Source organism: Suncus etruscus, chromosome 5 (assembly GCF_024139225.1).
Source record: "Suncus etruscus isolate mSunEtr1 chromosome 5, mSunEtr1.pri.cur, whole genome shotgun sequence".
Classification (NCBI taxonomy): domain Eukaryota; kingdom Metazoa; phylum Chordata; class Mammalia; order Eulipotyphla; family Soricidae; genus Suncus; species Suncus etruscus.
This window is the reverse complement of record NC_064852.1, coordinates 14,785,390-14,810,123: the sequence shown is the minus strand read 5'-3', so window position 1 is coordinate 14,810,123 and position 24,734 is coordinate 14,785,390. Positions and strand designations below refer to the sequence as shown.

The window sequence follows — 24,734 nt, the reverse complement described above, 5'->3', positions numbered from 1 at the left end:
TGCCAGCCAGTCCAGAGGTAGCTCTCACATCTGGGGGCCATGGGGCTCGGGGGCCAGGCTGTCTGCAAGTATTTCTGATCATCCTGCTCAAAGTCTTTGCCCAGCTTTGAATGACAGATGCCTACTGTTTGCTTTTGGGGCCACACCTGGCGGTGCTCAGGGACCACTCCTGGAGGGGCTCAGGGGAACATACAAAGTGCTGGAAATCACTGTGTGCTAGGCAAGTGACCACCCCACCCACTGAACTGTCTGTCCATATTGCATGGAAAAATCTTTTTTGTTGTTGTTTTATTTATTTATTGTTTTTTGGGGGGGCACACCTGGTGATGCTCAGGGGTTACTCCTGGCTATGTGCTCAGAAATCACTCCTGGCTTGGGGGACCATATGGGATGTTGGGGAAATGAACCGTGATCCATCCTAAGTTAGCATACATAAGGCAAGCGCCCTATTGCTTGCGCCACTGCTCCAGCCTGTTTTGTCATTTTTGTTTGTTTTGGGGGCCACACCTGGCAGCACTTAGGGGTTACTCCTGGCTCTTTATTCAGAAATCACTCCTGGCAGGCTCAGGGGACCATATCGGATGCCGGGAATTGAACCAGGGTCCATCGGGGTTGGACGCGTGCAAGGCAAATGCTCTATCCTCTATCACTGTGCTATCACTCTAGCTCCAAATGGGAATATCTTAACTGTCAGATGCAGGTGGTGATTATGCGAGGGATTCCTCAGGTGGCTCGTTTTTAACTAGAAATTGTGAATTTGCTCCCTCCACCCCCCTCCCTAGGTCCTTGCTATGGCTGATGCTGAGATGTCTGGGAAGTGAGGGTGTGCATACACTCGGGGCTCATTGGGGCTTGTGCTCCTGTTGTTTGGGCTTGTATACGAGCTTACTGGGGGCTCCCCTCTGAGCTGAAGTGAATGTCAGGGCTTTGGTACTTTTGGGGGGGTGGGAAGAGCACTGTGGAGAGCGCACCCTTGCTCGCCTGGGGCTGTGCTTCCACCCATGGGGCCAAGTGAACCCTTTCATGGTGCTTACATGCAACTATCTGCGGTGTAGCTATAAATCAATGTGTGTGATGATGTGGATCTCAATAGAGCTGCCAAGGATCATGTTTGCACATGTGGGCACTGGGGATTTGAACTCATGACCATGCACCTGCAAGGTGGTGATCTCAGTGTCAGCATGACTGCCCAAGCCCCAGAGATTCTCATCCTAAGTGCTCCCTCTGCAGTCTAGTCAAAGGGGAATCGAGGGGCACGGGGATGGCATGCAGTAAGGGTGTACTGGGCTCATGTCCAGTGCTTTGAGAAGTTGTGCAAAGTGAGCTAATATCTTCTCCCTTTTTGGGTTGTGTGTCACACCCGGCAGGGTTCAGGGGTTACTCCTGTCTCTGTGCTCAGAAATTGCTCCTGGTAGGCTTGGGGAATCATATGGGATGCTGGGGATCGAACCTGTGTCTGTCCTGGATTTGCAGAGTGCAAGACAAATGCCCTACCACTATCGCTCCAGCCCCCAATATCTTGTTTCTCTTCCAGGTCCATCCACCCCCCTTTGCTGCTGTGGCTGGAAGAACCTTCGCCTGGTACCTGCCTGGTTTCCTGAGAAATGAAACCTGGACCCAGTTCCTGGTGCTGGCTGGCAAGTCTGCTCCTGTCCACCAGGCGACGCTCCAGAGATGGTGGCGTTTGCAGGAGGAACCTGGTCCTTGGAGCCGGGCCTCCCTCTACTCCCTTAGCATCTATGCTGGGGACCCTGGTGGCTCTGAGCTGTGAGTCAGGAACCCCAAGTCTATGACAGCTGACAGGCTCTCAGCTGCTGTTTGTCCAGCTTATGCTTCTCCCTCAACCCTTCCCTCCAGGGGGCCAGTTGGGAACCGCCCCTCCATTGCTCAGCCTACCTTTCCTCCCCCACCCCCTGGTTTTGCCTTCCGGGCTGGGAGAAGAAGACAGGCAGGAGATGGGGGGAGAACTGTGGATTAGCACAGCCCGTCCCCTCCACCCCCACCCCTACATTTTTTAGTGACAGGACTTTAAAGGGTTGCTGTAGGCAAGAGGTTGGGGCGGGGAGGGGTCGCTCATGGGAACCGAGGCCCCAGGCTTGGACTAGAAGACCCAGTTTCATCTACCCCTGAGCATGCAAAGCTGGGTACAGCATTTCTCTGCCCCCTGCAGCTCTGAAATTGGGTGCAGCTTCCCAGGGCCATGCAGCCAGTAAGGGATTTGGACCTGGTTGCGGCTCGTGGCCACTCACTAGCCACTCGCTTTCTTCTGAAGTGTGGGGACCTGTGCATGGACTTCTCTGGAGGTCATGGGGTGCATATGAGGGGGAAGGGCCTCATGTGGATCCCCAGAAACCTTGGGGCTGCAGGAAGAAACCAAAGTAAGAGGGTGCAGGGCGGGGTCTGCCTGTAGGGGGCGCCAGTGTCCAGGGTCAGAGGGAGAAGTTGGGGGTGGCAGTGGCAGGATGGGAGGCAAAGAAGCAGCAGCGTCTCAGGGTCACTTTCACACACACACGCATGCTGTGATCACATACATGTGGGTGACCATACACACATGTACACACAATAGTACATGTTTGTGCTCAATTTTACATGTATGCTCATGACCGCACATATTCACATCCACTCCTACAGCTACTCACATGCTCATGACCAGACACACACATCTGTGCTCCTGCTCAGTTCTCTGGGGGAACATACTTGGAGAATCAGGTGTCTCTGGGTCTGGGCAGGTCTTCATATCCTCCTAGAATGTCCTGGGGCTCTCCTCCCCAGTCCCTCACATGCAGGGCCCTGTCTCCTGCATTTCCTCACCATGCCAGCCACCACCCACCAAGCCATACAGCAGCTCTGGGCGCCTGAGTTCAGCCCTTCCTGATGCAGAGGCTGACACTTGACCTCAGCAGCTCCCCCAAAGTCATCATTGCCTCCTCTTCTGGCGGCCCCGTGACTTCTCTGCCATCCCATCCAGTCCCCAATGTCATATCCTGTCTCCCTCCTGCTCCTTCCTGCCCCCAGTTGAAGTTTCCCAGGAGCTGGGATAGTCCGATGTCACCTGCCAACCCCAAGAAGCTTATGCTGCTTCTTCCAGGAAGCCTCTATGGAAGTTTCTGCTCCCCTAACTCAGTCCAACCTACCTCCACTGAGGTGTTTCCGGGCAGCTGATGGGGTGAATGAGTGGTGAAGGTGAGAGGTAAGTGGGGTGAGTGCATCTGCTCTCCATGTTGCTGTGCTGTGATCATCAGGCTCACACACTTCAGTTGGGGGGGCTACACACTCCAGTTGTAGGGTACAGACACACTCTTGCAAGACAGCACGTCTCGGAGTGGCAGGGCCACTGGACACGTGTGTTTTACTCAAGTCCCAGGCACACAAGTGGAGGTGCTTTGACATAACCCCTTCTTGTTTTTTTTTTTTTTTTTTTTTTTTTTTTTTTGTGGTTTTTGGGTCACACCCGGCAGTGCTCAGGGGTTACTCCTGGCTCCATGCTCAGAAATTGCTCCTGGCAGGCACGGGGGACCATATGGGACGCCGGGATTCGAACCGATGACCTTCTGCATGAAAGGCAAACACCTTACCTCCATGCTATCTCTCCGGCCCCTGTTTTTCTTTTTTCATTTGGGGGCCACACTCAGTGGCTCTCAGGGGTTACTCCTGGCTCTGCGCTCAGAAATTGCTCTTGACAGGCTTGGGGGAACCATATGAGATGCCAGGGATGAACTTGGGTTAGCCTGGGTCAACAGCATGCAAAGCAAACGCCCTACCCCTTACCCCTGTGCTATCTCTCCGGCCCCAGCCTCCTCTTCTTTGACACTGATCTCTGCAGCCACCAGGAAGTCTCTGTCTTCCCAGCTGGACTGTGCTCACGTCCCTCTCCCAATTCCCCACAAGCAGAGGAGGCGGCGGGTACAGGCTGTTTTATTTACAAATATACTGACGTCTCTGTGGCTTCCACTTGCTGCTTCCATGGGGAGAGGCGGGAGGTGAGTGCGGACAACGAGGCGGGTGGGTATGTGGCAAACGCTAATAAATAATTTAACAATGACAAGTTATTAAATAAAATGTGTCTGGGATGGCGGCGGGCAGTGCATCTGTACAAGGAAACACAGGAGGGACCGGGCCAACCTGGGGGACCCCGTGCCAAGGAGGGGCCCAGCACAGGGCATCTCCTGGGGCTAAATGGGGGTTCCTTCCTGCCCCATCACCCAGCCTCTGTGTTTCGGGGTGTGGGTCTGGGTTAGGGCATGAGAGAGACACCTAGGGCCACTCGGGGCCCCATGGCATCCTGGGTTTACATGTTGGGGACTCCCTGTACCCCATCCAGCACTGGCTCCTTCTCTCAGGGGCCCTTAGAAGAACCTGTTCTTCTCTCCTCAGCTACTGCACCCTGGGGGGCGGCTTCTCCCCATATGTCCCCACCTCTGTGGCCCTTCTTGGGTTGCCAACTCTGTCTCTCCCTCTTGGGGGTCCCTCTCTGGCCACTGTAGCAATATTGGGGGTCCCAGGCGCTCATGAAGAAGCACAGCTGATCACTATAAAGCTTCAGCATCCTTGTCTGAACAGGCCCCCAGAACCCCTCATCTGGCTTCTGTGCCCCCACATTTTGGGGGCCAGGCTCAGAGAATGGACAGCGTCTTCCCTCAAGAAAAAGGGGCACCACGGACAGACTGGGGGGTCTCTCTGAAGCTCCCTGGGTCACGACACTGAGTATGGGTGTCCCCAGCTCTGGCAGGGCCTAGTGATCCTGGAGATGAGCCCTAAGGGGTTGAGGCTTCCCTCTCAGCACTCCAAGTGGCACCCCCTGGCAGGGACTGAATAGGTGGGCATGTGGGACTGGGCAGATGGGTCCTCTAGCCTGCACGCATCTGGCCAACAGGGCTGGCCCTACCCCTCCTAGCCAAGCTTCTCAGCATGTGACTAGAGATCCTCCTCCAGCTAGCTCAGGAGGTGGGGATCAGGGCCTGGCATGTGGAGGCCTTCAGGAAACTGGTGAGACCCAAGATGGGGGCCTAAAGCCTGAAACTGGGTGGGTGGGGGGATAAACCACCAAAGCAAGGATGCCCCCAGATCTGAGATGATCTATTTGGAAATGAGAGGCTGGATAGGGCAGTGGTGGCCTGGAGGGACCACGCTGGCCCAGAGGGGGTAGTCGAGGGGCCTCAGGTGGCCGAGCCACCACACGGACAACAAGGTTGCACAGGGCCCAGGTCATGGTAGTGGTCATGGACCCAGCATCCATCTGGGTACACCTGTGAGATGTATATGGTCAGGCAGAGTGGGCAGCACCCCACCCCACCTCCTGTCCCCCAACAAGGTTGGAGAATGGGCAGGCTGCATCCCCAAGGGCACCTGGGTCTGTTGGTATACCCAGGGGTGAGGGCAAACCAATAACTGCAGTATCAAGATGCAGAGAAACCACAGGGAGGAAACAAAGCCAGACAAAAGACTGGGCACCTCACTGGATTTGAGCAATAAATAGTCCTCACCCTGCTGGTACCATCCCTGCTTTGGTGTGTCCCCCCCCACACCCAAAGAAGATGGACGTGGCTTAGTTTGGGTGGGATAGGGATAGGGGGCTCTGTGACCAGAAACACTGGCCAGCTCTCGGGCCACATTCACAGAGGCAGAGGGCCTCAAGTTAACAGGAGGTGATGGGCCGGCTTACGTGGATGATGTCTGGGAAGATGCGACTATGCTGGGTTCCCACCTTCAGGGGGAAAAGCTGGAGCCCAGCATTGGGGCATCTTTAAGAGGAAGAGCAGGAAATAATACCAACCAAGCCCAGGTGAAGTGACTAGAGGAGCCTCTAGGGTGCTGCTGAGAGAAGGGGTGCCCCACCTCAGGATGGGGGTAAGAAGGGGCAGTGGTGGCCGTGGCATGGACAGCCAAAGAGGAGCATTTGAGGTCCCTCTCCACTCGGAGTGGGGGTGTCTGTACCTCCCCTTCCCCAGCCTGGCCCAGTCCCTTCCCGACAGGACAGGGCTGGACGGGTCTTTGGGGAGGCGGGGGCTGTGAGTCTGCATGTCATGCAGGCCTGCTGTGTCCCTTCTGAGTTGGGCCCCCATGCCTGGATCCCCCAGGCCTGGAACTGGAGCTGGAAAGGGCCATGACAGGCTTGCCCAGGGGAATGAGCACTTCCGGGCACAAGGTCCTTGTCCCGGGCAGGCCACGGAGGGGCTGGACACAAGGACATTTAAAAAAATAGAGAGAATTTACACTTCCCAAAAAAGAGAGCGGGTGGGACGAGGAGGTGATGGAGGCCCAGGGGGGCGGGAGGCCAGTGGCGGTCGAAGAATTCCAGGCCCCGATGGGGGCACACAGGTCCTGCCTAGTCCTGTCAGGCACGTGCCCACCGGCCACCGAGGGCACCATATGGCTGTCTGCAGTCCGTGCGGGCGGCGGGCGGGGTTCGGGGGTGACCAGCTGGAGGCCGTGGGTCCCCTCCCTACCCGACTCCCTGCGACACCCCCGTCCAAGCGTCTGTGTGGCCTAGCCGGCCCTCAGGAGGCGAAGTAGGAACTCTGCATGGAGTAGAGCCGGTCGATGGGGTTCCCCACGCGGGCCTGCAGGGAGCCCACATCAGATGACCCCAGGAAGCAGTCGCTGAGGCTCGTGAGGGACGTGTCGCTGTCGATGTCATGGAAGATGGAGTCGCTCCCTGCAGGGGGCAGAGGGACATCAGGACCAGGGCCCAGGTGGGTGGCTGGAGACAGAGGAGGGACAGGAGAAACCCCTAGCGGCATCTGGGTCAGGTCCCCAGGGGGCTGAGGACACCCCTCACTGCCGGGAAGAGGCAGGTGGTCTTGGGTGGTGGAACCCAGGGGCAGGAGGTAACCATGATATGTGGGGGGATCCCCTTCCCTCCCCGCCGGCCAGCCAGGCCAGGTGGGGGCATGGGAGGTGGGGCAGCTTACCATAGGGGTTCATGTGGTCACCTGGCATTTGGGGTGGCGTGAGGCCCTGCTGGAAGGGGTCGCTGCTGCCGTACGGGCTCTGCTCCATGGCCACGATCTGTTGCTGTGGCGGTGCCAGCGGCGTGTATGAGGCCATCATGCCTTCCATTCGACTCGACAGCACCTCTGGGGACACAGCATGCTTTCAGCCCCTGTTACACCCCAGCTCACAAGCCTTCCCAAGGGGTGCCCCAACTTTGATGCTGCTTGAGACCTGACTCCCTCCTCTCACTCCCTGTCCTGTCCTTGCAACCTCACTGTCCCCAACCTCTGCGAGGTCTCAGGATAGGGACACAGGAGTGTTGCAGTAGTGACTTGGCCTGGGTGGATGGAATTCGCCATGTCTAAAAGCATTAAAGGGGGACCCCGAGTTGGGTCAGAGAGGTCCAGGAAAGGCTTCCTGGAAGGGGCCCTCAGCCCTGTGTCACTTTAAGTCTGGGACTAGGCTGGGAGGGGTTGTCTCTCAACTCTCATGGGAGTTGCTTTAGGGTGGTTGGAAGCTGGGGAAGTCTGTTGTAGGGAGACTAGAGGTCTCTGGGGTGGTGGGAGAGAGGAGCTGAGACAGTCTAGGAGTACAAGGGGGTAATGAGTATAGCCCCGCTGAGATGCAGAGACCTTGCGCGTGCGGAGGAGCAAGAAGAAGTTGGTTGTGGGGTTCATGGACTACTGGCAGGGTGCTGCACCCAAAAGAGTAGTGGGAGGCCCCAGGCCGACTCATCTCAGAAGAGGGGATGTGGGAGGAAAAGCTCTGGGCTTGTATCTCCACCTTCATCTTTGGCCCTGAGTTCCGAGTAAGGACAGCCCCTTGGAGCCCTGCCTTGTGACCTGGGATCTGGCGCTCAGGGAGCCCCACCCCACTTCAGTGACCCCCCACTCTCATGCTTTTCCTTCAAGACCCCTACATTTGGCATTCTCATGGGGCCTGGAGCTGAGCTGTGTGACAGGGTTCAGGCAAGCTAGTAGGGGCCAGCCTGTGACTGACCCCTATCTTGACCCCTCATCCCTTAGTCTCTCTGTGGGCATTCCTCTGGGACTCCCTGTAGCATTGGAGGGAATACTGGGGCTCCCCAGAGGGCTCTGCCATCTCTTAGCCCAGTGGTACAAGTGCTGTGTCCCATCTAGGGGGATGCACAAGACAATGGACTTCTCATGGAGCCCAGAAACAACGAGCTGATGGATGTCCCATGGGTGAAGTGTCCGGCTCCGGGGTCTCCCTGTCACCCAGGATGCCCACACTAGTCCAGCACAGATCCCAGCCATTACCTTCCCTCCTTAAGCTGTGATTGCCTGCGGAAGTCTTGTTAGAGCCTCCAGCCCTGGCCTCCACCCACTGCCCCTGGCCCCCTGGCCCCAGCTTACCTTGGCCCAGCCGCTGGGAGTTCTGCTGCTCCTGCTGCTGCTGATGCCTTCGTGCCAACTTCTTCATCTGCAGGAGACTCACACAGTTGGTGCTGGTCCCCACCTTCCCAGGGGTTCACCTGGCCACACTCACTCACCTGGCCCTGCCCCACAGGCCCCACCCTAAGATTTTACCCACACTGATGCAGCCAGTTGGCCCTGCCTCACCCACCTGGTCCCACCCACAGGCACCCCCCAATATGCTCCACCTTCCCACCGGCCTCTTCTCCATCATTGAACCTGCCCCAAGACTCTGCCCACACTGGAGTCATCCACCCAAGGGCCCCAGCCCACTAGCAACCCCAATAATATTCCAACAGCTGAGCCCCACCCTCTCACAGCTCTCTTCCAGTTGGCCCAGACCCACTGTACCCCTCCACTGAGCAAGGACTCACCCTTCACTGCCCCCCACTGGACCTTATGGACCCACTGACCGGGTCCCTCACTGTTCTTAGCTTACCTTTGCTCTTTGGTTCTGGAACCAGACCTGCACCACGCGCACACTGAGGCCCGTCTCTGCTGCCAACGTCTCTCGGACCTGCCCAAAGAAGAACCAGGTCAATCTGGGGAGGGGGGTTGGGGAGAGGCCTAGGGGGTGGGCTGGGGTACTGCAGGGAAGGTGGGTAGGAGGAGGGTAGCCCCAGGCACCAGCCCTCACCTTCCTGCAAGGCTTGGAGGACACTTCAAAGGAGGCCTTGAAAGCTCGTCGCTGCTGCGTGGTGAGGATGGTCCGGGGTCGCTTGGGCCTTCGGGGGTCCTTCCCATCGTCCCCGCTGCCCTTGCTCTGGCCTCCCTGGCCCTTGGCGGGCTTCATGTCGCCATCTTCATCCTCGCTTTTTACTGTGGAGACAAGCCTGGCCTGTCAGGATTCAAGGGGCGATTCCCAAACTCCCCAGGGAACTGACTGAGGACACACCCATGTTGGCTACAGCTCCTCAGTGCTCTCCTTTCCCTGGCCTGCAGGTCCTGCCTTATCTGGTCCCCCCACCTCCTCCCACCAGTCCCTGCCAATGTGGCTCTTGCAACACATCCCTCACTCCTGAAGTTCCAGGGTTCATGGCTGCTCTGCTGACCTGGGAGTACTCAGGTTAGATGTATCTGTGCTTAGGTCACTGGACACACATATTCAGTGGGCCCACATGGAAAAGAACCTGGAAGCCACAAGTATTGGGAGCCCACGTGTGGTTTGTGGATGCCCTAAGCAAGCACAGACATGGTGTATGCTCTCCTAAGCCCAGACCAGCGCCTGTACATAAGGCTTCTGCAGTGAGTAGCTATTCTCAGCACCACATGATCTGCCTGGGCATTGCTGGGAATGAATCCTCAGAGACACTGGGTGTGGACCCCTCAAAAAGACAAAACCCAGTTCCTATTGCCCCTACCCCCTACCAATGGGCCCAGGAAAGACCCTTGTTTCTTGTAGAGTCCTGGACAAAGACACACTCAGGCCTCTCAGCCAGTAGTGATGTCCTGGGAGGCCCATGTGGACACACCCACCACACACAGCCAGAGGCTAGTACATGGGCCTTTTGGGCCTGAGCCCTTGAAGTTCACAGATGTGCATAAGCACAGCTTACACATGAACACATACAGCTCACAAACACGAACATATGCAGTTCAAGGACATGCACAGCCCACAGATGGACACGCACAGCTCATAGACATGAACACATATGCAGCAGTTCAGACACGCACACAGAGTTCAGAGGTACATGCGTGGGGCTCACAGACATGCATGCATGTTGAGATCTACACAATGCACCAAGATGCCCACACATGCAGATCAGATGTGCTCCTGTGCAGCTCACAGGCACATGCATGAGGGACATAGGGGCCGCTGTGTATGCGTGTGTTTGGGGGCCCTCCCAGAGTGGGGAGTGTCTCAGGGGGCCTCGAGCTGGGCCCACCTGAGTCGGACTCGTCGGGGCTCACGGAGCTGAGCAGGTCCTTCTCCTTCTCGTAGTCACCCTTGCACAGCAGCTGCCCCTCCTTGAGCACGAACTCGTCGCCCTTGCGGAGCTGCCGCTCGCACACGCAGCAGCAGAAGCACCCCAGGTGGTACACGCACTCCAGTGCGCGCATCACGAACTCTGTGGGGGCGATCTTCTCCATGCAGCCGCTGCACTTGGCAGCGAAGAGCCTGCGGGCACAGACAGGGCATGAGCTGGGCTCGGTTGGGGACCTCTAGACTGGCTCTTCTGGGGAACTCCAGGCGGGGCCTGCTCCAAGATGCCATGTCCAGAAGAGGCAGAGGGTGGGGTGGGCTCCAACTTCTCCAGAAGGCCAGTCCCTGCCCAGGGTGAGGATGGGCAGCTTCTGGGTCCCAGGTCCCTATATTATCCTCATGACCGACTCTCCAGCTGCCTAGGCTGCCCTTCCTCTTGGCCTCAGAGGTCTCCCCAAATCCCTCCCTGGGCTCCTCCAGCCCTTCAATGTCTCCTCATGCAAAATGAATAAAGGATTTGTGTGTGTGTGTGTGTGTGTGTGTGTGTGTGTGTGTGTGTGTGTGTGTGTGTGTGTGCGTTTGTGTTTTGGACCACACCCTCCAGTGCTCATAGGAGCTATTCCTGGCTCAGTGCTCAGGAGTGACCCCTGGTGGTACTCAAGGCACTCTCTGTAGTGCCGGGGATTCAAATTAGGGTTGTAGTTGATATGGCCACAGGCAAATATCCAAGTGCCTGAACCCCTGGCACGCTCTTTCTAAAACACAAATCTTGGACCTCAGTGACAGTCCATTGGGGAGGGCATTTGACTTGCACAGGGCTGACTTGCGGTTGATCAGTGGCTGCCCATATGGACCTCTAAGCACTGCCAAGAGTGCAGAGCCAGGAATAAGCCTTGGAGCATTGCTGGTGTGACCCCAAAGCTAAACAACAGTAAAAAATAAAATAAAATACAAATCTTGGGGTAGGGAAGATGGTTCAAAGCGCTGGATCACATGTCTGGCATGCACGAAGCTCCCAGTTCGAGCCCCAACACTGCATAATTGTAACCCCCCTAAGCACTGCTAGAATGTCTTGGTGGTCCCCGATCCCTCCCAGCCTCTGAGCACCACATCATAGGACCCAAACAGTAAACAAATTGGTCCACACGGCAGGACTCCAAGACCCCCCCCCAATCAAAGAAAATAACATAGCTTTCTCTTCCATGGCTCCCCAGTGCCCTTCGGGGATCTCCCATTCCTCATCTGGACCCCATCTCTTCTCTCACCTACTCTGCAACCCAAGGCTGGACCTTGTCTGGCTGCCCAGAGCCTCTCCCTGGCTCTGTGCCCTTGGCCTTCTCTGCTCTGGGTGTCGCCATCATGCATGCCACCCACTTCCCACAGCCTTCTGCCCCTCACAGACGTTTCTGTGCACCTCCACTGTGCCAGCCTCCTGGCTTCATCTCAAGTAGAATTCCAACTGCAGCACTAGGAGCATCCACTGCTCAAAGTAGAGACAAGGACATGAAGGCATTCACACCAGTGCCCGCCCAACGCAGGCTCCCGGGGACAGAGGGACAGAGAAGCGGACGCCACTGGTATTGAGCCTGAACAGCTCCGCCCCGCCATGGAAAGTGGGTCACCCTCTGCTCCACTTCAGGAGACAAATCTGGGGTTGGGGGGGGTCTCCCGCCTCAGGCCAGCCGGGTCCCTCCTCTGCCCGCACCTCCTGGCTGCCCCCTCAGGTCCCCCATCCTCATCACGTGCCCCACTCTGTGGGAACTCGGCCTCAGCCACACTTTGATGGAAAAATTTATGAAGAATCAAATTATTGCTGCTGGGAGGGAATTAAAACCATTTTTCATTCCCTGCGTCCCCGGGCCACGTCTACGGGCGCCACCTTGGGAGCACGGCGCACATCCCATCCCTCTTTATGGGCCGCCGTCACGGCGCAGATTACAGCTGCAATTCTCCACTAATCGGTTCTGGAACAGACAAGGCCATAAATGCCAGGCCTGCCTCTCTTCCCGGGGCTGCCATCACTGTCGCCCACAGTGGGCTGGTGGGGCACTGGTGGACAGGGCCAATCCAAGCCATCTGTAGCCTAGGCACTCAGGTGGGGGGCATCCTCCAGACATTCTTGCCACCCCTACTCCGTTCCTGCCAGCAAGCTCCTACTCATCCTGCAATGCCCAAATCAGACGCCACCATTTCTGGGAAGCCTTCCCAGATTCTCCTTTTCTCTGTTCACCTGAGTTTCCCACTGGCTTCAGTTTTTTCCTCTACTTTTAGAAAGAAGATGCCAACCGGATGCCAAGCCCCTCAAAGGGCTGCTTGGCAGGACTCCCATGAGGCCTAGCATGTCACTCGGCAAGGACCACAAGGGAGTGTGACAAGGTGAGCTACTGTTAGGGTTTCGCAGGCAGGAGGATATGTCTTCCTCTGGTCCACCATGCAGGTGAGTGAAGATGTTGGGGTGACCAAAGGGGGACACCCTGCATGGCATCTCAAAGGGTCTGTGAGCTGTCCAAGGCTCCATGGGCTGCCGGGACTGGGCACTTGCTGGAAGTGAGATTCCCTAACAGTGGTTCAGGAGTCTGGGGTGCAGGCCCAGGAATCTGGCTGCCCCTCCAGCCTTGCACAGTGCCTGGGAACCCAGCCCAGTTTGCAGAATTGTGGCTCAGGCCCAAAAGACATTCATTCCTCACTCACTGTCCCTCTCCCCGGCCAGTGCTCCACCTCCTGGTCACAAAAAGCACCCCTGGCTGTCAGTCGCCCTGGCTTCTGGATGTGCAGGGCAGGGAAGGGCCAGATCCAAGCCCAGGGCATGCTAGGGAAAAAGAGAGGGAGGCCTGTTCGGTTGGAGGCAGAGGTGGCAGGCGGGTGACCTGCATTCGCGTTTGCCAGTACAGCCGCACACACGCACACGCACACGCGCACGCACACACACAGGCTGCCTCTGCCGTGCTAATGCCTTGGCAGCAGGGGGTCGATTGCTACTTTCTCCAAACTCATCAACACAATCTATTATTAATACTTCTCCGAAGGCTCCGTGCCGCCATTACAGAGGCAGCACCAGCCACTCGGGGCCTCATCTGTTATCTAGATTGCAAAAACTCGGGAAATAAAACAAGCCACACACACTTTATAAACGGAACGTGCCATCCGCTGGGTCTCCAAGCATCTCTCCACCCAATAAAACATTGGGGGTGGGGTGAGGGGGAGAAACATGAAATACTTGCTCCCAATTACGGGGCTGCCTTTGTCTCCTTGCTGGGGTGAAAGCTACTAATGGCATGTATGGGAGGGGCTGGGGTGCCAGCAGGGTACCTCCTCCCCACTCCTGAGAAATCAGGATCCTCCTGGAATGCAGCTTTGAGGACTTGGTGGTCGGTGACAAGTCACTTTCCAAGCCTTTCCAAGCCTCCATTTACTCATCTTCATCTGTACAATGGGAGCGGCATTCCTGTCTGCATCTGGGGGTGAAAGGGCCTTAAACTGTCAGTGAGGAGGGGGCCAACCTACAGGGGCTCGGAGGATGTGGAGTCCAGGCCCTACTTTCCATTCTCACTCCATCACTCACCAGCAAATCTGAGCCTCAGTTTCTCTTCTGCAGAGGCATGGGAAGCAGCCTTGGGAGTGAATGAGTGAGAGAGCACTTTTTTGTGGGTTCCCTTAAAGAAGGCAGAATTCCAAGGGACACTAAATGACTTTTCCCCCTAAAAAGGGTGGGGTGGTTTCCTCTGTCTGATAAGACCCACAGGTCAGTTCTTTTCATCTCCCTGATGTGGTGCATTAGCACTGGGTCACCTTGAGGCCTCTCCCAGAAATCCACAGGTTAGGGGCCAGAGCAACAAATAGCACAGCAGGGAGGGTTCTTGCCTTGCACCTGGTCGACCTAGATTTGATCCCCCGCATCCCATATGGTTGCCCGAGCACCGGCAGGAGTGAATCCCTGAGCACAGAGGCAGGAGAAAGCCCTAAGCACAGCTGGGTGTGGCCCCCAAACAAACAAAAAAAAGAGCAAAAGAAAGCCCTGAGTTGCAGAAAGGCACACAGATACAGGAACAAGGTAACTCAAGGTCTTCCCCCCAACTGTACCCCACCTCCTCACCCAAGGTTCTTCCTGTTCCTCAGCAGCTCTGGTGGTACCACACCCACACCCCGAAACCCTGCAACTCCAGACAGAACTCTGAGTCATCCTGAGCTCTTATGACTCAGCAGTAACCTGGGGGGTGGGGTGGTGGCATGGCCACATGTCTGGCTTTTCTGAAGCCCTTTGGGGCCCCTAGGGAGGCCTAGATCACCCCACATGCCGAGTGTGGTTCCGGACATCACTGTTGTGTGACCCACACACACACACACCAGCCTTGAGCATGAAGACTAAATGCTGGGGCGCCACAACCAAGTGTGCAAACCCAGCATACCTCAGTATGGTATAACCCCAGTTCTCAGCAGCTGCCATTGTCTCCTCCGCTCCCCCTTGCCCCTTTCAGGTCATGCTTCTATGAATCTTGTCAGGCTGCGAGAATGCAGCTCCTTCGGCCTTGTTAGTTTGTTCGTTGATGCTTGATATGTGAGTATTGTCATGCTAATAAAATTCTCAAAAATTAGCTTTGTACCCCTATGAACTAAAGAGTACAGCGAAGGCCATTTGTCTTGCACCAGGCCAGCATATAGTCAGTCCCTCTAGGAGCATCCCAGGAGTGAGTCTCAGACACAGAGCCTGGAATAAGCCCTGAGCACCATTCGGTGTAGCCCCCAAATCAACCAACCAACCAACCAATCAACCAACCAACCAACCAACCAACCAGCCAGCCAGCCAGCCAGCCAGCCAGCCAACCAACCAACCAACCAACCAACCAACCAACCAACCAACCAACCAACCAACCAACCAACCAACCAACAACAGCAACTCAAAAAAATGATTTTTCCCCCTCTAAAACACTAGAATAGAAACAGCCAATAGGGCTAAGAGTGCATCAATTTCTCTGCCATGTGGATGCTGTGTGTTACCTCTGATAGCATCATCTTCCTGTGTCTATTATGGGGGGATGCAGTCTCCTCACCCCTTTCAGCCACATCCTGGGGTCTATACTGCAAGCACCTGGATTGCTGGCTATGTCCCTCCCCTGTCCCCAACATTGCTTAAGTCCTTCTCTCTGAGCCCTCATGTTCCCTCTGTCCAAAGGTGCCACCTGACCACAAGAGAGGCTTAGTTTTGAGGCCTGGAGGTCTCCCCGTTGCTGCCCCTCTTTCCAAGTCCTTCCCCAGCACCCTGTACCTGTGCTTAGTGGGGACCCTCAGCTTCCTGTTCATGGTGATGGCATGACAAAAGTGACAAAAGTTTACGTAGCCACCTGCAGGGTTTGCTGCACAATCTCAGAAGTGCTGACCTCGAGTCATCATCATTCTGTGTCCCTCACTTTAGCCACGCCTGTACAGTACCAACTTCCCTGGGTTCTCTTCTGGCCGCCTTAGCAACTCAAAATTCTGCCTGCCTCCAAAGCTCATCTTCTCTCCTCTTTTTGCCTTTTTTTTTTTTTTTTGGTGGGGGGAGTGTGGGGACTGGTGATGCTCAGGGCTTATTCCTGCTTCTGTGCTCAGGGATCACTCCTGGGAGGGGTCTGGGTGCCAGGAATCAAACCCTGGCTGGCAAAGTGCAAGGCAAGTGCCTGACCTACTTTCCTAGCACTATGGCCCTGTCTCTTCCTCTCTCTGGGAGGAAGCCTTCCCAGCTCGGTCGGGGACACAATGGTCACACCTGGTGATTCTTGGAGGACTTGAGGAATAGAATTCAGTCTCATGGTGCAGCCATTTCTTTATTTCCCTGGTCCTTCTCTCTTTCTTTTCCTCCTTTTCTTGCTAAACTCTTTTTCAGAGGCCAGATCAATTTTTCAGTGGGTAGAGCATTTGCCTTACACATGGTCAATCCTGGTTTGATCCCTGACATGCCATAGGTCCCCTGACCACTGTAGGAGTAATTCCTGTGTACAGAGCCATGAGTAACCTCTGAGCATCTCTGGGTGTGGTCCCAAAACAAAACAAGCAACAACAAAATAAAAACCCTCTTCTTCAGGGCCAGAAAAATAGCATGGAGATAAGGCATTTGCCTTGCACGCAGAAGGATGGTGGTTTGAATCCCAGCATCCCATATGGTCCCCCAAGCTTGCCAGGAGCGATTTCTGAGCATAGAGCCAGGAGTAATCCCTGAGCACTGCTGGGTGTGACCCAAAAAATCAAAGCCCAACCAACCAACAACCAAACAAACAAAAACCCCTCTTTTTCATCTTTCTAAACCTGAAGTTTCCAAACTTATTTGCTTTTTTTTTTTTTTTCCAGAAAAACAAATCCCAAAAAAACACTCAGCAGGGGGAGAAGAAGAGATGAATGGAGATTTCCTGGAAGAAGATCTCCAGATGGCCAGTAAGGACATGAAAAATTGTCTGCATCATGTATCATCAGGGAAATAGAAGGCAGAATGATGATATCGCCTCACACCAGTGAGACTGGCACATCTCACATGAGACTGGAAACACCCAGAGATGGGTGGGGAAATGTCCACTGGTTTAGCCTTTTTTTGAAAATAATTTAGATACATCTAAAAAAAAAATTGAGTTTCCACATAAGGCATCAGTCCCATTTCTGATTAGTTACCCTACGGCCCCCAAACTCTATTCAGAAAAGGCACCTGCCCTGCTTTATTCATGTCATGACTATTCACAATAGCCAGAATCACAATCGGTCTAAGAACTGATGAGTGGATAAAGAAACTATGGTATATCTACACAGTGGAATACTACTTGGGTGGTAAGAGAAAACCTTAGGTCCAGAAGGAAAACAGATGCAGAATGACCTCACTCATATATGGGATATAAAGAAGCACAGTAGGGAACTAACAGAAGACCCAGAGGAACAGAAGCAAAGAACTGGTCTAGGAAAAGGATTTTCAGGGTAGTGATATGTGAGAAAGTAGGGAGTGGGGTATTGAGAGGGCCTGCTGAGAGTATCAGGGACAATGCTGAAGGTAAAGCAGACACACTGATGTGTGTGTGTGTTGGAATTGTGTGTGCACAAAACTCAGAATGTTGTAAAATTCTAATGCACATTGACCAGGACAGGAGCAATAATATAGTGAGTGGGTAGGGCACTTGCTTTGCACGTGATGGATCTGGTTTGATCCCTGAGTCCCTGCCAGGAGTGATCCCTGAGCAGAATCAGGAATCTGCTGGGCATGCCCCCCAAAGATAAAGCAGTGACTAAAATTTTGAAAAATTAAATGTTCAAGTTGGTCTGAGGGTTGTGTGTTATTGTTAAGTTGTTTTTGTTTGTTTGGTTTTGGTTTTGTTTTTGGTTTTTGGATCACACTCGGCAGCGCTCAGGGGTTACTCCTGGCTTTACACTCAGAAATCACTCCTGGCAGGCACGGGGGACCATATAGGATGCCGGGATTAGAACAACCGTCCTTCTGCATGTAAGGCAAATGCCCTCCCTCCGTGCTATGTTTCCAGCCGTTTGTTAAGCTGTTTAATATTGTCTCCTGCTCACACCCAAATTTGACTAACTAAAGAAAAAAAATTAACTGTTCAGGGCCAGAGAAATAATACATTTGGGTTGCCTTACACACGACCAACCAGGCTTTGATCCTCTGCACTCCATAGAATTCCCAAGCCCTGTCAGGAACGATCCCTGAGCACAAAGCTAGTTGTAAGCTCTGAGCACCACCAGGTGTGCCTCCCCCCAAAAGTTTTTCATTAAAAACAATCCACTCAGCACTTCCTTAGAAATCTGCCTTCTTTCAACAAACAAACAGAAAGTGACCCCAATTACACCCAAGGGTACTATCTCCCTCTGCATCTTCCCAGCACCCTTTGAGGTGTTATGGCACCTGCTTTGGGAAGTGCTGCTCTGGCACTAACCCAACCCAAGAGTCACCTCCTCTATGGAGCCTTCTCTGATGCCCACACATCCAGGTATTTCATCTCAAGGCCCCCAATACACACCCCAAGCTAGAACCCAGGAACTGGACTTCACCGCTGCACCCACCCCCTGGCTCTAGGTCCAGCAGGTGCCTGTCAGTTAGGCAGGTGAGAGATACCAGGACACTGCCTTTAGCCCCCATCCTCCCTCTCTAACATGCATACGTGAACGCCCCCTTCTCAACCATGCCACCTGGGACCCCACTTCCATATCCCATCCACCAAGTCCCACACGGGGTAGATCTTGAGGCAGATCCCGGCCCCCCAAATACACCACCCCCCAAGCTGCCGGTGCAAGCAAGCCCTGGGGTGCTGCTGGCACTCGGGGACCCTCAAGGCCCCATCAGCCCCGGGCCCTGTGTCCAGGCAGGCTCCTGCCCTCCTTGTCCTGCACCCTGAGAGGTTTTTGTCCTGTCCTACCACCTCCTCAATGGGGTGGTCCCACACACCCCTGCTCAAGTCACCTCCCTCTGGGGACTCTGTCCTTTTCTATCAAATGGGGGCATAAACCCTTCCTCAGCTAGTATGGGGACCCCATAGGGCATGAGCTCAGATGACAGGGGCCCAGTGAGAAGTACCCTATCACCAGCATAGACTGACTGACTACCTGCCTCAGCTTGAAGTCCTGAAGCTGCCCTGCCTGCCTACCTGTCTGCCTCTCAAGGAAGGAAGGAAAGAAGGTAGGAAGGAAGGAAGGAAGGAAGGAAGGAAGGAAGGAAGGAAGGAAGGAAGGAAGGAAGGAAGGAAGGAGGAGGGAGGGAGGGAGGAAGGAAGGAAGGAAGGAAGGAAGGAGGAAGGAAGAAGGAAGGAAGAAGGAAGGAAGGAAGGAAGAAGGAAGGAAGGAAGGAAGAAGGAAGGAAGGAAGGAAGGAAGAAGGAAGGAAGGAAGGAAGAAAGGAAGGAAGGAAGGAAGAAAAAAGGAGACAACTTCAATATCCACCCATCTGATCTGAGCTCCTCTATCCCCAGCACAATCTGACTACCTGCCTCAGCCTGAAGCCCTGAAACTGCTCTATCTACCTGTCTGTCTACCTGTCTGTCTGTCTGTCCATCCGCCCATCTGATCTGTCTTCCAAGGAAGGAGTGAGAACCAACCAGTGTGAGGTTCTGAAAACCTTTGGAAGGAGGTCCAGGTTCCGCTGTCCCCAATTCCCCCCCCCCCACCACCGCAGCACCCCTAAGTTGCAGCCAGGCACCTCTCCCGCGGGGGTCTGTGCAAAGACACCCCTTGCAAAGGAAGGGGCAAAGGGGGCCGACGCCCCTGAGACTCGCTGACATCTCCCCCACGTGCCTGCAGCGTCCTTATCATTCCGGGCGTAGCTGTTTTTTATTTGGAGACAAAAAGGGGCCTGTGGATGGGGCTCCAACTCAAACCAGCTGCAAACATCTGCTTTGATGCGGCGGCGGCGGCCGGGGCCCGAGCCAGAGCCGCGGGCAGGGGCCCCGGAGCGCGCGTCAATCACGCGGCTGGAATGCACCGCGTGGCCGGGCACTCGGACCCGGACCTGGGCCTGTCGCCGGCCTCCTTCGCGCGCCTCCCCGGGCCTCCCCGCAGCCTGGCCTGCTTCCTGAGGACGCTCAGGCCCAGCTGTGCGGGACCCCGCCGGCTCTGGGGCTCTTTGATCCAGGCTGGGGTCGCTGCCGGGAGCCACTCGAACCCGGGCTGGAGGTCATGGGCCAGGGGCAGAGAGCGCCTGGCACAGCCGGGAGCCCGGGGGCCGCATTCCGAGATGGATCCCCTGTTACCTAGACCCAGAGGCAACCTGGCAGAGTGGGGAGGGGGGTATGTGTTTGGGGGAGCCCGGCCTACCCATTCCTATGGAGCAATGGAGCAAGCTGCAAGGGGGTTCAGACAGGCCTGGGACCCCAACCCCTGAAACCCCCTGATACCCTGATACCTGGTTCTCCTGTCCTACTCCCACAGCTTGAGATGGCTCCATCCTGACCACAGCAGCCAGGTGGGTGGGGGGTCTGCAGCAGAGAGGCACCTCTCACCTGCCCTGCCTGCCTGCCCCCCCCAATAGCTGGTCCCTGGGGCCCTGTCCTTCCCCCCACACCCCCATGCGCCCAGAGCCACCCGTTCCTGCATGCCAAACCCGCTGCCCTTCTTCCTCCTCCGGCTCCCTAAGATTTATGGAGTGTTTCCCACAGATCCCGGGCCTTTCCCGAACGTGGATAGAGCCCCTCCTGTCCTCCAGCCCAGAGAGGTGGCCATTGCCTATGAGACTGGGGGTGAGGCAGGGTCGGAGGGGGGAATAGAGGGAGTCCTTTGGCCAGGAACTGCTCTGAGCTCTGCTTTTCTTCCTCTCTCTATGCTACCTCGAATGGCATGCTGGCTCTGGGAGGAGGGTCTGGCGACTAAGGTGAGGGCGGTGTGGGTCAGACAGACGGAAGGGTCTTTCAAAGTCCCTCCAGGTCCGGAGAGGCCCAGCAGGTCAGGCTGAGAACTAGACCCAGGAAAATTGGAAGAGGGTGGGGTGAGGCTTGTGAATGAGGGAAAACTTCCTGGAGGAGGGGGCTCCAGGGCACAAAGGTCTGATTGGTGGGAAGGGGGCTGTGAAAGTCTCGAGTCCACAGCTGGGCTCTGCATATCGACAGAGTAGCAGACAACTTTCTGGGAGAATTTTTTTTTAAAGTACAGACATTAAAGAAATGAGGGCCAGAGAGATGGTGCATGGGTTTAAGCATTTGAATTACATGCAGAAGACCTGGGTTCAAGACTTGGCACTGCATACTGACCCTTCCAAGAATAAGGAACAAGCAAAAGAAAATGGAACTGATTTTCCAGATTAGGAAGACAGTTGGGCCTGACTGAGGGCAGGACAGGTAACTGACTAAGGGGAAGGTCTGGGCTACAGGCTTGGAATGTGGGGCCAAGACAACAGAGGAAGTTGATTTTGTTTCTCTTTATTCGTGTTTAATTGCCCCCTCACTCATGTTTGGCCACTCCACTCACCCAGGCACATACCATCCTTCCATTCTCCATTTGTACATCTAGACACCTACCCACCTAAGTGCAACCACCCTACTCATGAGCCTGCTCACGCACCAGCCACCATTGCCTCATCCAGTCAAAAACTGCCTTTAATGCCTCCATCAGGCATTAAATGTCTCCATCAGAGACAGTACAGCGGGAAGGGCATATGTCTACCCTGGATTCAGGATCCTATAAGGTCCTTAAGCACTGCAGGAGTGACCCCTGAGCATAGCCAGGTATGGCCTTAAAACCCCAAACCAAACCCTCTGAAAGCTTCTCACCCCATTCCACCCCCCAGCTTCCCACCCCACCTCTACCCCCTACCCTCGGACTCTGAGTTTAAGACACTGTGCCACTTCTCTTTACAGAGCTCCTGACTCAACTGAAAACAAGGTATTCAGGGGAAAGGAGGGTTTGGGAGACACTTGGGGGTTCCTGGAGAGTCTTACTGCTCACCTAGCTTACCATTCAACCTCCTTGGCCTGACCCCCTGGATTTCCATCTCCCTGTACATAGACCACAGCATTTTAATTAGGGTTATAACAACATTGATAAACTTCCTCGGAGCGAGTGCTTTTTTTTTTTTTTTTTTTTTTTTTTGGTGTTGTGTTTTTTTTTTTCCTAGAACAAACTCCATTAAGGCAATTTAATTTTTTGATCAATTTTCTTTCTAGCGCAGTTAAATAATTTACAACTTTTCCCATTTTCATTTTTATTTTACTAACATTCTTTTCATTGAGATAAATTATTTTCCATAAGCAAATTTCAATAAAGGTTTGCGCTCCCCTCAGCTTGCTGCTCCGATTATCTCTGACTGATGAGTGAGCTTGGACTCGGTTCGTTTGCAGCCACGGATGCATCTAATGAGATGCTGGTTCAGGGCCAGTCCGTGCATCCTAGCAGCACTTTCTGCTGGTTCACTGACCCATCAATTCCCCCCAGGTTTGGAGGGGTGGTGTTGCTTGATGGTCCCGACAAAATCACCCACATGCATGGTCACCAAACTTCCTCAGTCAAAAAGCCCAAGAAGATATACTCGGGGTCAAAAACATGTGTAAGTGTCCCAGAATATCACAGGTCAGGGGTAACTGTCCAGCTTCTGTGGATATACATGCCAGGATCCAAAGGTTTCTTACCCTTCATCTACTCAAAGCCTGAATTATCTCTCTCCTGATTATTCTTTCCAACACATAAGCACACACATGCAAACACAAACACACACGCACGCACGCACACTTGTGGCTATTCTCCCATCACAAACCCAACTTTGTCCAAATGGTTCCTCAAGCCTGGCAAAGCAATTTCCCCTCTTCTCCTTCCACCACTATACTCCTTATGATGCAGGTAGATAATATTAATTCTGTCGACTCAATCAGTGCCAACTCTCTGCAAAAATGATCTGGGGGCATGCTACCCACCCATTGATGCAAAAGGAATTCTTCCCACCAGTACCCCAGCTGGTGATAGTGGGAGGATCCCTCCCTGGCATCTTGCTGGCATCCTGGGGGTGAAGGTAGAAGAGGGTGGGAAGCAGATACTCCAGAGAGCCAGCCTGTAAGCCAGTCTCTCTGGCGAATTTTCTGCCAAGGTGCCCATGCGATCCTGGGTCCTGAGAAGTGTGTGCGAGAGAGGAATTTCTGGGTTCCTGGGAGGAACTCAGAGGAGGGGTACCTGGGTGATGCGGGGCCCCTGGCCGCTCAGTGCCCTCTCCCCAAGCAGCCCGTTTAGTGGGTAACTGATCGCCCTGCGCCCCGCCCCAGCCGCCTGCCGCCTGCCCGAGCCTCTTAATCACCGCCGCCCGGCCGCATTAGCATAGTAATGGCCTTTAAATTGAGCCTCTTTGTTTTTTAATTAAGCTCCCAGCAGGTACAGAGAAGAGCGATTATTGAGGAAGCTGCCAGTGCTAATCGCCCGCAGTCATTTGACAATTAAAAAGCGCCCAGCTTTAACCCTTTCCAGGGGCCCGCAGCGGTGCTGGGCACTTAGGTAGCACCCAGTGTTTGCCCGCCTTCAGAGTGGCATTCCAGGACCTGCCCCCCCCTCCCCCGGGAACCCAGACAGGTCCCCACCCACGTTTCTGCTTCGTGGAGGGAAGAGACTGAGGCCCGAAGGAGGAACTTGCCCAAAACTTCTTGGCATGGGGGAAGCAGTGCTGTGTGTCCATGGGGCTTGGGGCTCGGGGTCTGCCAGGAAAGTAGCCCTCTGGGGATTTCAAGGCTCAGAGGCACCCCAAATCCTAGAGCAACAGGCCCTCCTTGGAATTCCCGAACACAGCCTTTCACTTGCCCCCTGAAGCAAGTGACTGAGCTTTTAGAGTTGAGGGCACAGTGCTGGGCACTGGGGACAGTGGGACCTGCCTAGACTGGGCTGTGTGTGTGTGTGTGTGTGTGTGTGTGTGTGTGTGTGTGCGTGTGTGTGTGTGTGTGTGTAGAAGAGGGGAGCAGGGCTGAGGGATGGGATACAGAATAGCTGCAGCCACTTCTGCTCAGCCTGGGTGGGGAGCCAGGGTTCCAAGAGGGAAGAAAGGGGGCTGCTTTGCTGAACCGGGTGACTGGAAATGAGAGAGCACCTGCCAGGCCGAGTCTTTTTTTTTTTTAAAGATGATATGAACTTTATTGATAGATGATAATCAACTATCTTCTTAGATCATGAGGCATGACAATAAGAGCAGGCCGAGTCTTCTAGAAACTGAGGCAAAGTGCAGAGAACGTGGGTGAGAGGAACGAAGGCTCAGCAACAGCTAGAGAAATGGGTGTATTTTTGTTTGCTTGTTTGGGGGCCACACCAGCAGTGTTTAGGGTTGACTCGGCACTCAGGAGTCATTCCTGACAGGCGTTGAGGGGAACCCTATGGGAGGCTTGGGGGATCAAACCCAAGTTTGTGGCGTGCAAAGCAAAAGTCTTACCTGCTGTGCTCTCTGGCCTTGTGGGTAATTTTGTTTTGATTTGTTTTATTTTGGGGCCACACTCGGCAGCACTCAGGGGTTACTCCTGGTTCTGCACTCAGGAATCACTTCTGGACTTGCTCGAGGAACCATACGGGATGCCTGGGATCAAACCCGGGTTGGCTACGTGCTAGGCAAATGCCCTACCATGGGCATTTTTAAGTTACCCATGTCTGCTGAGGAGGAGGTGCGGCCAGGAGGCAAATGTGCAAATGGATGGGCAGCAGTAGTTCCTGCGACTTCCCTCGCCTGGGTTCCTCCCCAGACAGAGGCAACTCAGGTAGGTGCCTGCCCCACTGCTCAAAGGGTCCCACCTCCACCACCACCCCCCATTTCCGTGCTCAGACCGGCTGAAAGGGGCCCGCTGTGTTCTCTCTTTGACACGGATCTTAATGCGCACACTGGGAGACTGCACAGGCTCCCCCCTCATCAGCCCAGCAAACCTTAATTTATCTAACCGCTGATGGCCTGGTGGGTCAATGAAAAGATTTTTCAGTCTTAATCTCAAGAGCTCTGGGAAACCCTTGAAACCTCTTAAGCGGGAGTGGCCCAAGCGATTTCCA

General features: G+C 54.7%; 1 protein-coding gene across 2 annotated transcripts in view; it reads right to left on the bottom strand.

Annotated features, from left to right (window-relative positions):
- Positions 1-4,672: 4,672 nt before the first annotated feature.
- Positions 4,673-24,734, bottom strand: part of LMX1B (LIM homeobox transcription factor 1 beta) — an 84,205-nt gene continuing 64,143 nt past the window's right edge. Inside the window, exons 3-8 of one of the 2 annotated variants that reach the window (XM_049774192.1) lie at positions 10,256-10,488; positions 9,007-9,188; positions 8,809-8,886; positions 8,310-8,376; positions 6,912-7,076; positions 4,673-6,655 (exon numbers count right to left, since the gene is read on the bottom strand). In XM_049774192.1, the coding sequence (XP_049630149.1) occupies positions 6,498-6,655; positions 6,912-7,076; positions 8,310-8,376; positions 8,809-8,886; positions 9,007-9,188; positions 10,256-10,488 (883 nt within the window). In that variant the 3' untranslated portion in view covers positions 4,673-6,497. The remainder of the gene's footprint in view (positions 6,656-6,911; positions 7,077-8,309; positions 8,377-8,808; positions 8,887-9,006; positions 9,189-10,255; positions 10,489-24,734) is intronic. The other variant, XM_049774193.1, reaches the window with a different exon arrangement.